Here is a 14,814-nt window from a genome sequence, read left to right on the forward strand (position 1 = left end):
CAAATCAACAATTAGAAGCATATGTAAATGTGCGATTACAGTTCTTTTTCTTTCATTGACAACTTCTCCTTTTTTGCTCGCATTGAGGAGTAGGGGATGATATGATAAATGCCTCGCTGTTCCAATTCCCTTGCACAACAAATAGGAAGTACATTTGGCAGTGCCAGTGAAGCTGCCAGCCCACCAGCCAGGAGGAAGCCATTCTGCTCGCTCTATCTAGCCAGTGCAGCACTATCACCAGGGGCCACTTTGACAACAGAGAAGCGAAAGTCAATTGTTTCTCCAGTGAATAGGCTTCTGTTCTCCAGCATGTATTTACTGAGGCATTTAGGGCAGATTTTTGCCATTCGTCTGAAGTCTGTAAAACATGGTTGTCTACAAATATTTACACTGGAGCTGACCAAAGCTCTGCTGCCACTCAGTGTCACTTTAGTCCTTACCATATTTTTTAAGCTCAGGTTTTGCCATCGGAACACTCATTTTTCCACGACTCTCTCTCCCCAAGTGGGAAGGCTCCACAGCACTCCAGGCAGAAGAAGCCTGGGCTGCCTCTCACTATGGGGCCAGTAAGGACCAACGTGTTTAACCTTCCTCCTCTGTGAGCTAAGGTACCTGTTTAGTAATGGTTTGAGATTTAAAAAGAAATGACATGTGCACTGTAGAATCTTCCCCATAAAGATACTACTTTAAAACTTTCAGGGTATAAATTGTCCTATTAAAGAAAGCGTATATAAGTCAGCCAGCACGTGTCCTGGTATGTGCATGAGTAGTCAATGAATGCAAGTGAGGCAGCCACACTGTTCCTTACATGAGATGAACAGAACCATGGAGGAGTGAGCCTTTAGTTTCCTTTTAGCAATTCTAACTAAAGATGAAGAGATTCAAAACAACCACAGTTCAGCCATCAGTCTAATATTTACAATGGAAAAGGAAAACGTCATAGAATCAACTCAACCCTTTTCCAAATTACAGTAGTTAACAGTTACTTTCTTATATTTGAAGGGAAAAAATGTTTTTATTTCTAAAATAATTCACTCACTGAGTAATACCTTAAATTCTTCATTTTCAGAGAAAAACAAAGCACTTGCTGATTGATTGGATTCCAGGGGAAGAAACATGATTAAATATCAAGCCAATATTCTGCAAAATGCTAGAAACTTAACACTGACACAATAGTCAGTCATTAAAAAAAAGAAAAGAAAAGAAAAAAGAAACGGCCATATGCAAATCATCCAAGGAAAAGAAGTTGGTTTCCTGTCAAAGCTTTAACACGACTGGCGTGATCACACTAACTCCTGTCTTCACAGAAACAAACTGTGGATGAGAACACAGCTCAGGGGCTAGGCAGCAGCTTAGCACATAGGAGCCCCTGGGAGGTATCCCCAGCACCTTGAGGGGGAAAAAAAGCCACACATTTAGGTAAATCAAAATCAGTTCATGCAATACATTGATAAAATATAATTTATATTCGCAGGCCATCATTTCATTTTCAGGCGTTTGGTACCCATCCTTCATCAAAGGTCATGAACGAGATGCCAATGAGCTCCTGAGGCCATCCTTAGCAGAATGCCACTGCTCTAACAAGTGCTAACCAAAAGCACACTCAGACAAGTCAGACACCCACGCCTACCCACAGTTAAGAGAATTCCCTTCCTTTTTTTTTTTTAATACTGATTCTAACAAAGAAATATGATAAGAAAAACTGGAGGGTTTTCACTTATTTGAATAACAAGTGAAAACCCTAAAAATATCTTCCCTGTATGTTATTACCAACTGTATCACTAGGTTTTATAGTGACAGCCCTGTGCTATAATTTCTGAGGAAACCTCTACATAAAGCTCCATAAACCCAACCATTCCTGTAATGTATCGCCTTATCTAGCACACAATCATTTCAAACACAACTTTTCATGTTAGCATAATTTGTTCAAAAATGGTAATAAATACATCCATGATGCCAGAGAAATCAAAGTACCATCTACTGCAACTTGTTCTGAGCAGTACTGACAGTTAATCCTACACCCCAGATCTGGTGGAAAGGAAAAACAAAATATTTCAATTTTTCCTGATTTAATTAAAGATGTTCATTATACACATATCTTTTAATGGCCCAACGCTCCCAATCAATATTATAAATACCCTGGACCAACTGCAGAGTAATGTCTGTGAACAATTATCACAAAACTAAAACATGGACTGCTGTCAGTTGGTGGCAGAGTTCTTGCTTTCATAATAAATATAAAATCAATTTCCTGCTCTAGTTCCTATTCCAAGTTGAAAATGATATATCTGACTATGAATTCCAACTACCTTCATGGGTAGTTTCTTTTTTTTTTTTTTTTTTTTTTAAGGGAGAGGTGAGGAAAGCAAGAAAAACAAAGTTATAAGACTGTCAAAGCCACTTCCTCCTCATTTGAGGGTACCTGCATAGCAAAGGTGAGATGTGCATATCAAGACACCATTTCAACTTTTTCTTAATGAAGCGACTGACTTTTTCCATCAAATCCCATGTTGCTATAAGTCCTCCATAAAGCTTTATTTGCATGCTGTGGCTACCCAAAAGCTTGTAGAAATCTTTTGTTTAAATAATAATAATAATAATATGTAATTTCAAAGCTCTTTTTCTCACTGTTTTAAGCAAAAAATAACTTCATTATCTTTAAAAGGAAGTTTTCTAAGTAATCAAGGGACTATTGAGGAGTCTGGAAAGAGACAAAAATCTGAAGTAACAAACAAAAAAAAATAGCTAATATGTTACCTACTAAGTCCCCCCACCCCCCAGAAATGTAACAAGGACTCTGTCCCAGAGAGGGTCTCACCTCTATGTGTACGTTCCTAACTCCCATCCCATGCCCAGCCACGCCCAGCCACGCCCAGCCATGCCCAGCCATGCCTAAGGAGATGCAAGCCTCCAGAGTGTACATGCGTGGTAGCTGTGGGGACATAATCCATATGGCTGTGGGATGGCATGGCTTACTGGGTCTAGACATGATGGAGTTCAGACACCAGAACCCGGTGCCAGTACAAATCCCTCTCTCAAACACTCTACCTACTAAACCCAGAGCCGTGCAGTTAACAGTTTGCACCTCTTTCAATACTTTATACAAGTAGAAGCTCTAAGTTTGAGTAACTTTTTCTTACACCCAGAGAAATTCTGTCTTCCACTTCTCCAGTCCCTTTAGTCAAGCATCCATTTCCTCACAAAATAACAGAAAATCACAAAGCTTTAAGGAGCTAAATTCAAATGCCTTACATTAACCACAAGTCAGTGAAACAAGAATGAAGTAAGAAATTTCATTTTCAACATGAAAATCAAATACGGGAATCTTACATGTCAATATACGATATTATATAAATTCCACAGGTTGTGTAAAGGGCAAAGTTTAACCACTAATTATTGGTTCAACTTTCATGAACTCAAGTCAAGAATCTTAATGCCCATTTTAATATAGTTTTATGAGGCCCAATTCAACAACTTCTTTTTTCCCTCCCAAGTAAACATTCTTGTAAAATTCAGTTTAGTGTTGACTTTGGTAAACAATGTTTACATGTATGGAGAGCTGATAGCCACTCACTAGCCGTGTTTCTAAAGTCATTTCAGGAAGAAGGAAGTAAATGACCAAATTCTTAATTTCACACAGAATATAAAATGAAAATTTCATGTAACATTTAAGTAATCATGGGGGGGGGGAGGAGTTCAATGTTCCAGACCCTTCTTTAAAGCTTTCAATCAATTTTATTTATATGCAAAACCAAGAGAAACTAGGGGTGGGGGGAGAATTAAAAAAAGAAGAAAGAAAAAACAAAACACATACAAGGAAGGAAAAAAAAAAAAACAAGCTCCTCCCGATGCTAAAGCTCTCAATTCACTGACAGGCAAATGGCTTCATGCTGCCACTTAATCTCATTTCTTGCATAATGCCCTCTAATTAGCATATCAAAGTGAATTAATACTTCTAGGGCATTAGCAATGGGGAAATCTGCTCCAGGCTCACAATAGCAGTTAAGAGAGAGCCAAGAAATCCTCAAAAACACCACAAACCACTTTGCATTGCAAAACTGTTCAATTTATTTATCCTCTCTCTCTAAACACTTTTACCGCACACTGTTTTACTACTGTTCACCAAACAAAATGATAATTGCCAAAGTTACCAGCATCTGTAATGCCTGTTTAGAATCTTAATTTAGATTATGTTGCAGATAATTCCTATATGCGACCATTTGTTCTATTATAAATGTTAATACAGAGACAGTGGAAATGTTGACATTCTCAATCAGTTAATTTGAATTTGAAATAAAATTTTATGTGATTTTAAAATTTATGAATTTTTTAATGTAAAAAGCCACCTGCTGGAGCTGATGCCTAAGAAATATGCTTTGAAAACTGATGTAGCACATAAAACAAAACAAAACAAAATCATTTTGTACTAACATATGTTGGCATCTCCTAAATAATGGTTTAAACATCAGGAGAAATCATCAGCATTAAAAGGATTACACTATAGGCCAAAAACTCATTACTATGACCACATAAAAAGGGTTAGTACTCGAAACAGCTTAGCACTTTTAAAATACTTAAGCTGAAAGTAAACAGATATAAAACTCTAAATAAGTATATTTATCCATAATTAGCATAAGTCAAAAAACTGTCCTGCTTAGTCAATTTAACACATTCTAGAATCGATTTCTTTGCTAGATTACATACTTTATTCAAATTCAGTGTGCAAGCCAGCTACACTTTGCACTAAAAATAGAAGCTATTATATGTTTAGGTCACATCTATGTCAAGGATATAAGGGATTCTGTAAGGCTGCTTAGAAAGAGCATTGTTAAAATCAAGACTTTAAGACTGAAATTTGTTTTCTAATATGTCCTATGTCCAAAGGCATAAAAGATGGCATATTTCCCCCAATGGCTCACCCAAGCATTACTTTTTAATTTATTTGCTAAATATAGCACTATCAACTAGCTGTGATAACAGTTTGTTTAATTAACTTCTATAACTTTGTAAACAAAAGAAAATGTGATAAACAGACCTGAAAAACGTCACTGATTTATGCCACCCTGTACACTATGATGTAAATGAGTGTCTCTCCACACTTCCTGGCGGGAAGGGCCTATGAAGGCAGAGCAAGTACTGGGAAAGGTCAGCATGGGAGGGAGCTGAGGAGCTCTGTCAGCTACTACTTCACTCATGCTGATCACACTGATAAATGGCTAAAGCACAAGCCTGCTGAGAAAACAAATAAAACATTATTCTCCTAGTGTCGAGATTGAGATAAAAAGTATCTAAAGATTCTTCACTAATACTTGAATCCATATGGGAGAACCCGTCTAAATCCTATTTAACTCGATATGTTAGTACTAATGTGTCCAGAATTTATTTTGAATAAATATTGTATGGTCTCCACATAAACAAATGATGACTTAAGTGGTTCAGAAAATTCAGTTCCAATTTTTCTAGACACCGACTTCATAAAATATAATGCCATCCTATAGTGTGCCCCTATATAGTACCAAAATACAAATAAAATGTAACTAAATAAGATGTTAACTAAAATCTTGGCTATAAAATTTATGAACTAAAATCTAAACACTACAAGTAAAATTAAAGGAAAGTCATCAGTACGAAAAATATAGTTTTATATTATAAAAGTGGGTGGATTTTTGTGTTGAGAAGCAAGTCAGCGCCTCTATTACCAGTGAATTAATATGCTTATGGTTTGGAATAAAGTTACATAAATTAATAAAAAGGACATAGTCAAGTCCCCAAACAAAATATCAAAACCATGCAAACCTGTAATGAACCTCACTAAAACTGAGGTGCAAAAGAATTACCAACACAGAGCAAGTTAGTATTGACAGTGGCTTCAATATTTGTATTAAAACATATTTTCTATTGAATATATTTTTATTGAAAAGAGAAAAACAGGCTAGAAAAGCTCCTCCCACTTTAAAGGTATATCTGCATGACACCTCAGGCAGACAGCTTTAAAGCAGCTTGGGAGTGACCAGTTTTCCAGGTTTTCTACCAACACATTGAGTGTGTTATTGTTTAAGAATCAAAGAGGAAGAAAAAAAAATCAGACAAATGTCAGTCTTTTACATCCTTCAAAACCTACAAAATCTCTAGTAAGCAACACAAATCTAAAAAAAATTGACAAAATATTCTTAAATGGCTTTTTAAAAAATACATTGGTAAAGGAATATAATTTTCCTAACACACACCAACTTTGTATTTTTCTTGTTTAACCGTTTAGTAGTCAATGTAAACAGACCATAATATTTTCCCAAAATTAATATAAAATTTGAACTATTAAAGACCCATTACTATTCAGATCACAAAAATTCTGAGAGAACAAGAGTAATAGAGAAAATAAGATTGGCCAATTGTTACCATTATCAAAGGTAAACAATGTTCAGAATTCTCTTCTTTCTATATATGTATATTTATTGTTGTTGCTATATGTATACATATTGTATATAAGTATGTATATATGTGGGAATGTGGTGTTGTTGCTGTTGTCTATAATAAAAAACGTAAAAACTGTAAAATTCCCTCATCAAAACAGAAACATTATACATATATGTATAATGCATTTTCTTTCAAAACTTTGGAGCAAATAATAACTATATTGGATATAATACAAGATTAATTTAAAATATGTAGTAAATTCAGAACCATTTAGACTTAGAGACAACAATTTTCATATTTCTTTGCTAAATGTTTACTTGATGACTGATCTAATTTCTATACATTGAAAATTAAAAGAATAACACAGCACTGTAACAATAAAAAGGGTAGCAAAATTTTACATAGAAGTCTTGAAAAAAAAAAGGCCAGAATGAAAAAGACGCAAATGAAACACTAAAAAATGTGGGGTGCGAATTAAATGGAAGGGTTAACTAAGAGAAGAGTGCTACCCTGTCCTTCAGAAAACTACTCACACTTTTAGCAATAAAGATAAAAGGTTTAAACATTTTATATACTAAGTGGGTGTAAAAACTCATTTATAAACTACATTCTTCCCTAGTTCTGATATCTAAAATCCTTATGACTTTCTCAAGATGGATTCTTTTAAAACTTCAGCATTTATAATCGTCATTTTCTTTTCTTGAAAGATAAAAAATCCTTCAACCAGCCCAACCAGCCAAGCAGGCCTTTCTCTTCCCCTGCGGACACCTCCTGCAGTAGAGAAGTTCATTAAGTTTTATGATCTTCCCAAGTCAGTCCTGCTTATAAGCCTCACAAAGCCTACAAATCTGGCAAACCATCAGGCTGCCATTAGACAGTACTAGTAAATGAACACTAGTTAGGGTTTGTGGTGGCAATAAATCAGAATTTGGTTGGCAGCTATCAACAATGTGTATTTTAACCTAACATTGTAAAAGGAAAAGGTTATGTTGATTTTTTTTAACATACACTATTTTTTCACAATATCAGTATTCAGGTCACAGAATAAATTGCTATATTAGTATACATTAAAAATATTCTCCTTAGGGGTTGGGGATTTAGCTCAGTGGTAGAGCGCTTGCCTAGGAAGCGCAAGGCCCTGGGTTCGGTCCCCAGCTCTGAAAAAAAGAACCAAAAAAAAAAAAAAAATAGTAAAAAAAAAAAAAAAAATATTCTCCTTGAAAAAATGTTTCCTTCATTTGAATTCCCATAATTAAGGGTCTGTTTAAAAAGCCAGATTTTAAAGATACATGGTTTCATGAAGGAAACACTTCACAGTCAAGATTAAAGTGGTCACAGATAGTTCAGTGAGTATACCCACAGAAGCAAGGAAGCCTCACTTCATCAGAGACACTTAATAAGCAAAAGGTGGTAACATTGACTGTACCATCATCCTAGAGAAAACCCTAGCCCATCAACTTACTATCTCCCTTACCTAGTTTAAAACAGACACATATCTCCATTTTAAAGCCTGTAACTCTAGTTGCCTCTAAAATGTGTAAATGTCACAACCCCACAATGAAAAATCTTTCCACCCCAAAATAATTGTACAATAAATTTTATAATGGAATACTTTTTTTAAAAAAAAAAAAAGCAATCATCTTATAGTAAAAGTATGGTTTCCTTACTTCTGAACAAGAATATAATATAATTGTGGCAGATTGTCCATTTATCGGTCAAAAAGGGGAAAGAATGCCTTTTCATATTTGGTAAGGGAGAAATAAGATGTTTTCCAAACTAAGTCTCTTGTGTGCATCAAAACTGGCAGTATTAACCGCCTGATCAGAAACCTCAAAATCTACTAGCAGTTCTACACATACATGATTTTTTTTTAATGATTTTGTCTATTTTAAAAGAAAAGCAAACCCAAAATCACACAATCCACTGAAGTGGTAGTTCCCACCCAGCCACCCTCCAGTTCTCAACTTGTCAGCCCCCTCCCCTTCATTATGCAGAATAGAGTCATCACATAATACTCCTTCCTGATTTATATTCACAAATGACTAGATGAACTTTCTGTAGGTAATTAATCCTTACATACTATGATAATAGATTAATAAAGTGATTTAAAGAGAAAGTGCTAAGTAGCGTACACATATTCCCTAACACTTATTTTCTAAGTTCATAATGTCTCTAAAGCTGGACTACAGAAGCAGATGAGGGATAGGCCAGGAATGTGCTGCCCGGCTTTCTCTGCTTTGGTAACACTAATGTCTACACAGCTGTTTTATTTCAAATTGAGGGCTGAGTCTAGCTATCCTGTCTCCTTCTAAGATTGCGTTTAGAGCATGAGGCAGAGCTATGGTAGTAAGAGAGAAAGGAGAAGAGAGAGAGAGCTTCACCCCATCAATCACTCAGTACTTAAATCCCATCCCTCTCGAGCTCAGAGAGGCAGGCAAGAGGATGCCTCTGCCCAGACAGCCGCCTTCACTGTTGGCTGCTGGCTTTTTATAAAAGAGATAACCTGCAAAGTTGGGTCGCAGGTCAACGCACAAAAAGAGGATCTAATTTACAAGTTATCACTGAAAGCCCAAGAAACGATTTTTAAAACACAGAAATTTCTTTTGTCTGCTCTCTCCTGGTTGTTAAACAGCAATAGCCCTACCAAAGCTCTCTCTGACCATAATCCCAGACTCTGAAAAGACTTGTTTCTTTTCCTAACTCACCTTTGACATGTCGTTGACTACTCTTTCCTTTCAGAGTGGTGTAACTAAGTCCTGTGCAAATAGGCAACTAGAAGACTAACACTTCTTAATTGAATTTCTCCTGCTGATAAGTATTCAAACATGAAATGCTGTGTAGTTCTGTGTTGTTAGGCCAAAACTTTAAAGGAATAAAAAATAAATAAATACAAAGCGTAAGAAGGGTGTTCTTGCTAGAGAAGCGCATCAATCCCCTCTCTTTAGCAATATAGTGCCATATAAAATTGAATCAATCTTAATATTCACAGCACAGTCAATACTCCAGTGCTTAGCTGTCAGCACAAACTGGAGTACAGCCCTGATAGGAAGGAAACCCTTGGAAATTAAGCAACATAAATGTTCTAAGAGTTATATACTTTCATTCACCCAGATTAAAAGCCTTCAAGATTCAATGCCGGGTGTCTTTATACTTAGAGTAAAATCATCTGCCATCTTAAATCATAAGGTACTCAAGGTTTCTAAAAATCAACATGTAACAAGTCAGTAATTTAAAATGACTTTGGTATTCAGAATGTAAAGTGTGTCGCCAAAGAGAAGAAAAGAAAGAAAAACAAAAACCTATCATTAAAAAAAAAAATCATGGCTTACGAATGAGAAGCAAATAAAGTTACTTCTTTCAGCTCTCAATATTTACTAGCAATTATGGTTTAGCATATATACATCAAGAGAGGCTAATAAACCACCATCTCCTCTGACTTACTTTTAGGACTATAGATAGTACCTGTTTTTTATAAAAAGAGTATGACTTGACTTCCTGCCTAACAGTCCTAGGCAATTATTATTATTTGTAAAATCAATTCAAAGACAGCCAAACCTTGAAACATTAAAACAGCATTAGCTGGAAAATGCAATACACTGAGCTTGATTTTTTTTTTCTTCTTTGCCTCAATTTACAAAAGGCAACTATAAAAAGCAATACAACCCAACACATACAACAAATAAATCAATCGATCAGTGGTAAAGCTTGATCAATGGAGCTTTGTTTTTACCACATACAGGAAAGATAACTAAACAAACTAAAACATGTGAGATATATATGTGTATAAATACACATATACATGAATATACTTTAGCTTTACCCTTAAGTCAAGAGTAAATTTACCTTAAATAAAAAAAGTCTGACAAGAAAGTTAAACTATAAGGAACTGTCAAAAAAATTTCCCTAATATGTATCAGCAATTTTCATTCTAGCACTTCTGCAAAACCTATGCTGCTCCTGCCCTGAACTTCAGAAGGTTTCGTCAGCATCTGTGGACATCTTTCTCCACACACTGAAGCTCAGTTTTACAAGTGTAGCAGTTGTAAGACAGACTGTAATATAAGTACTAATAGGCGTGATACATTGCACATGCCTAAGCACATGATCTTCCTTCCTGGATTCCTAAAAATCTTCCCATCTAAAGCACTAAGTCCAAGGTGCTACTGAGGCGTGTTCGGTTGTGCCTTCAGTAGAACCGAAGCTCAAAACTGTCTCAGTAAAACAAAGTTCTGGTGATGCCTCTCCAGGGGAACTGGTCCCTGGCATCCAGTCTCCCACTGCTCCGTTTAAAAACTGCTACACAAGGCAAAAAGAGATAGGAGAGGGCGGCTAGCTAGAGCCCCCTCCCCGTCTGAAGCCAGGGACTACTTCCTAGGGAACTGCGACCCAGCTCCATTCTCATATACACTTCATTTTGTACCAAAGCAGAATTGAGAAATAGACTCCAGATTTATTGCAGTTTTTTCTCAAGATCAGGAGGTGGGAAGCAAAGAATGATCAAAGATGGCGGTGCCCAAAAGCAGCAGCTCTCAACTGGAGAGTCGAAGGAGTAGATCTGACCCCACCTCGGGGGTCTCCGAGCCCACTGTGGGCAGCAGAGTCTTACCTGTTTTCTCTTTGATCTCACACAAGACGCTGAAGAGCGCCGGTTTCATTCTGTGACAGTTCAGAGCATGTTTCCTAAAAAACAAACAGCAAAACACAAAGGTATTAGCATCACCTATTGGAATAATATGGCGCCTTCCTTTAAGTTAGACCCAAGATTTAAAACCGGCCCCCTATTTGGGAAAGCTCTTTTGAACCACGGGAAGTCAACAAAACTCAAGTTGACTAGTTCGCAACTGGCTGCAAGCTCTAGCGGCGAGAGCTTCAGCCCGATAGCAGCGTGACCCATCTGCTGGGCCGACAGAAGCCTCGGCAGACGCAGGAGTGACCCGCTCATAAGGCTCCGCTCCGGGGAGCGCGGCGGTGACCCAAGGGACCAGACCGACGCGGAGGGGACCCCAACGCCCAAGCTCCACAGGAGCAGCGGGCGCAGCGGCCGGCCGGCGGCTGATAATCAGCGGGTGACAGCTCCGCAAAGTTTGCCAAGCGGCCCTCCCTCCTAGAGAACTTGGCGCTCCCGCACAGGGACGTGGGGGAAAGCAGCCGGTCACCCCGGACTGGGCCGAGGGGAGTGGATGCCCGGAGTCTGGGCGGGCGGAGAAAGTTGCACTTCCCGGCGGTGCGGTCCGGGACCCGGCAGGGACGCGGAGCGCACCGGGGCCCGGGCGGGATGTTTAAATCCGGGGAGGGGGCCGGGCAGCGGGGCACGGACGAAGCACTGATCGAGTTTGTCCCGAACCCGGCGAGCAACTTTGCCCGCGCGATGGAGGACTCGGCAAGTGCCCGGCGGGCGGAGAAAGTTCCCGCCCGAGACTGAGGCCCCGGTCCCGGGAACCACCCGGGACCCGAGCCCGGCTCCCGTACACACACAAAAGATGCTTAATGAGACGACACCAACTTTGCTTGCGCCTCGTCCAAGCTCTGGTCGGTGATGGTCATGATCTGGTGGAGGATGTCGCCGATGTCCTGCTTCCTGCCGTCGCCGTCCGCCCCTTCGTGGCCGTGAGGGGGAGGCGGCAGAGCCATACCCCCTTGGACCGAGTGGCCGGCCAGGTTCACCCCGGCCAGAGTCTGCAGCATCCTGGATTGATCGTCCATCCCGCCGCGCGCGGGCGGGAGCGGGCGGCGGCGGCGGAGGCGAAGGCTGAGGCGGCGGCGGCGGCGGCGAGGGAGGAGAAGAAAGAGGGGGAGGGGGAGGGGGAGGCGGCCGCGCGCTCCCCGCCCGCGCGGGAGGGGGCGGCCTGGCCCGGCGCGGCCCGCGACTGAGGGGACGCGGACCGGCGTCCGGCTCCGGCTTCCGCCGCGGCGGAGACTGAGGACAGCGGCGGGCGGAAGCGGAGCTCTCGCCGGCGGAGGCGCTGGCGGTGGTGCCCGCTGCCCTCACGCGGCCGCCGCGCTGCCTCCTCAGCGCCCCGCGCCGCGCCGGGCGGCCCCGCACAACTTGGTCCTCAGCGCCAGCCGAGTTGCCGGGACGCCGCGACCGCCGCCGCCCGCGCCAGCCAGAACGGTCCCCTCCCTCAGCCGCCTGCCGCCGCCGCCGCCGCCGCCGCCTCAACCGGGCGGGATCCGAGCACCGGCGGCCCCGGGGGAGGGAGCGGCGGCGGCGGCGGGCGGCGGCAGAGGAGGAGGAGGAGGAGATGGAGGCCGACGGGCGGGCCGCGGGGAGAGAGAGGGGCGGAGGAGGAAAGTTTGGGAGCGGGCGGGCCGGCGCGGCAGGGACACGGAGCCCGGTGGAGGGCCCCGGCGGGCCGCACGCCGGGCGGACAGCAGATTGATGAGGCGGGAGAACTCGCCGCCGCCACCTCCGGTGCCGCGCACCCAGTCAGCAGCCGCCGTGGACCGGGCTCGAAGGCCGCTCGGCTGAGGGATTGACAGGCTGCCAGTGCCACTCACTCACTGCGGCCCCGGCGCCCGCGGGGGGAGGGGCGGGGAGATCTGAAGGGCGGGGGAGCGCCCCGGATGCCCCGCCTCCTGGGGCGGAGTCTTCTCTCATTGGGCTTTGCGCCTCCCGCCGCCGCCACTGGCCCCGTCCCCCAGAACTCGGCCCGTCCCCTCTGGCCTCTACTGTGGGGCGCCTGAGAGCCCGCCCGGGAGCCTTATGGCTACCGGCGCCCGCGCTCCACAGATGGACAGCCCAGCCAGCAAAGTGTTGCCCCCGGCCCCTGCACGTTTCCTATTGTTAGCAGTTGGGGACTTAGGGGGTGTTGTATAGGACCGGATAAAGTCTCCCCGTAGCCAACGGCGTGGTCCCCCGTTGCATGAGATGAGCTTCACGCCTCGGACAGTGCCTGGTCTACTTTCCCACTCTTCCTGTCAAGAGGTGGTACCCTCTGGGCACAAGGCCGCAAGTCCAGGGCCAATCGCATTACGCTCAGCGCCGAATGAGGCGGGACAGAGCCAAGAAAGGGTTGTCCCAATTGGAGCGTTCGAAAGTCCTGGGCTGAGACCGGGAAAGAGGGTCTAAAAGCCTTGCCCATCCCACGGTCGCTATGGTAACCCGAAGTCAGGGCTAGGAGTTAGCGCTGGCACTAGGGCCCTACGCTGTCCCTCGAGGAGTGACCAGTTAGAGTGAGCCCGTGGTTTCGCATGGACGGAGCCCTTCTCTGAAAAGATAGCAGATGGAAAGGTCACAGAGAAACACGTCGGCTGGAGAGAGTGAAGTCCAGGACTAATTTCTAAGCTAACTGCACTTTGCACACTCGACAAGTCCTGGAGATCCGGGGACTACTCTGGCAGATGTGCGGAACCTTTGGAGAGCGAGACAATAGTCTCACAGACAAGTTTGTTTAGAAATGGACTGGATTTCGCTTGTCAACTTACCCCTTCGACAGTAGTCAACTTCAGCTACAGATTTACATAGCTGTAACAACTCTTCATCCATTATATTTCTGCCCACTAGAGTCTAAAGGCTAAAACGGTGTTGGAATCTGCACCTACACCTCCGGTAGAGTCTTGAAGTTGATCTCGACCTCATCTCTCAGGCTGAAGATTCAACATGATCTCATTTTAAATCCATGGAGATCATCCTAGGTTAAGTCTTTAACTGGTGGCTCTTACCTCTAAATGTTCCTTCCTCAGACTCAATAAGCTGTCTTACCTGAAACTAAAAATAGAGGTGTGAGGAGATGAAAAATGGCTGTTACTCTGCAGGGTTGAATGTAGGACAAGCAGTTCTTTAAATGCCAGATGGAGTCTTGGAATAAAGCAGGCTACTCAGTTCCAGGTTCTTTCCTTCGTATGTTGAGTGTGATTTTAAATACTCCCCACTGCAACGCTAACAGCCAAACTCACAGGCCAGGCAAGCTACAAGCCTTACCAACTGCACAGCTGCTGGGGAAGGAGTTCCAGACAATCTACCCTGCTTAAGTCCAAAGAGCCTCCTTTGAGTTCATTAATATTCTCTGCTCTTGTGTGTGTCAAGTTGCTGATTCTTCAAGTACTCATTATGAGTTACAGCCATCATTGATTGGATTTTCTCTACTCTAAACTTGTTTTTCAAACTGTCACCAAATCCTTGCTCTTTTTTTTTTTTTACATAAAGAGTGAGAGCAAGCAGACAACTTTTTGTGATTCTTTAATGCTGAAGATGTAAAAATTACAGAATTTTATCTGAAAGATGCTGTAAGCTTTCAGATTCCTTCCAGCTCTGAAATTCAATGATACTGTGAGTCACTATTAGGCCTCCTCCCTGCCCTCCTTCTAGGCTCATAATCTTGACTAATCAGTCATGAGGATGAGGCTAATTAGCAATGGGGATTTATGGTTATTCCTAGCCTGCTCCAAACAATGAGTTAT

At 42.3% G+C, this 14,814-nt stretch overlaps 1 protein-coding gene and 1 long non-coding RNA gene across 4 annotated transcripts in view; both read right to left on the reverse strand.

Moving 5' to 3' along the window:
- The window catches only part of LOC103691768 (uncharacterized), a 47,292-nt gene extending 45,903 nt beyond the window's left edge, over positions 1-1,389 (reverse strand). Inside the window, exon 1 of the long non-coding RNA XR_005502094.2 lies at positions 1-1,389. This exon is cut by the window's left edge and continues 32,712 nt beyond it. This is a non-coding gene — a long non-coding RNA (uncharacterized LOC103691768).
- The window catches only part of Pbx3 (PBX homeobox 3), a 193,716-nt gene extending 181,493 nt beyond the window's left edge, over positions 1-12,223 (reverse strand). The window contains exons 1-2 of one of the 3 annotated variants that reach the window (XM_039105260.2): positions 11,918-11,982; positions 11,021-11,094 (exon numbers count right to left, since the gene is read on the reverse strand). Coding sequence is in view for 2 of the 3 variants with exons in the window: in NM_001107834.1 (NP_001101304.1) it covers positions 11,021-11,094; positions 11,918-12,117 (274 nt within the window). In the remaining variant the exon portion in view is untranslated. Of the gene's footprint in view, positions 1-11,020; positions 11,095-11,917 lie in introns of all 3 variants that reach the window. The other 2 variants (NM_001107834.1, XM_006233975.4) reach the window with 2 other exon arrangements.
- Positions 12,224-14,814: the final 2,591 nt, after the last annotated feature.

The sequence above is a fragment of the Rattus norvegicus genome, chromosome 3 (assembly GCF_036323735.1).
Source record: "Rattus norvegicus strain BN/NHsdMcwi chromosome 3, GRCr8, whole genome shotgun sequence".
NCBI classification, from domain to species: Eukaryota; Metazoa; Chordata; class Mammalia; order Rodentia; family Muridae; genus Rattus; species Rattus norvegicus.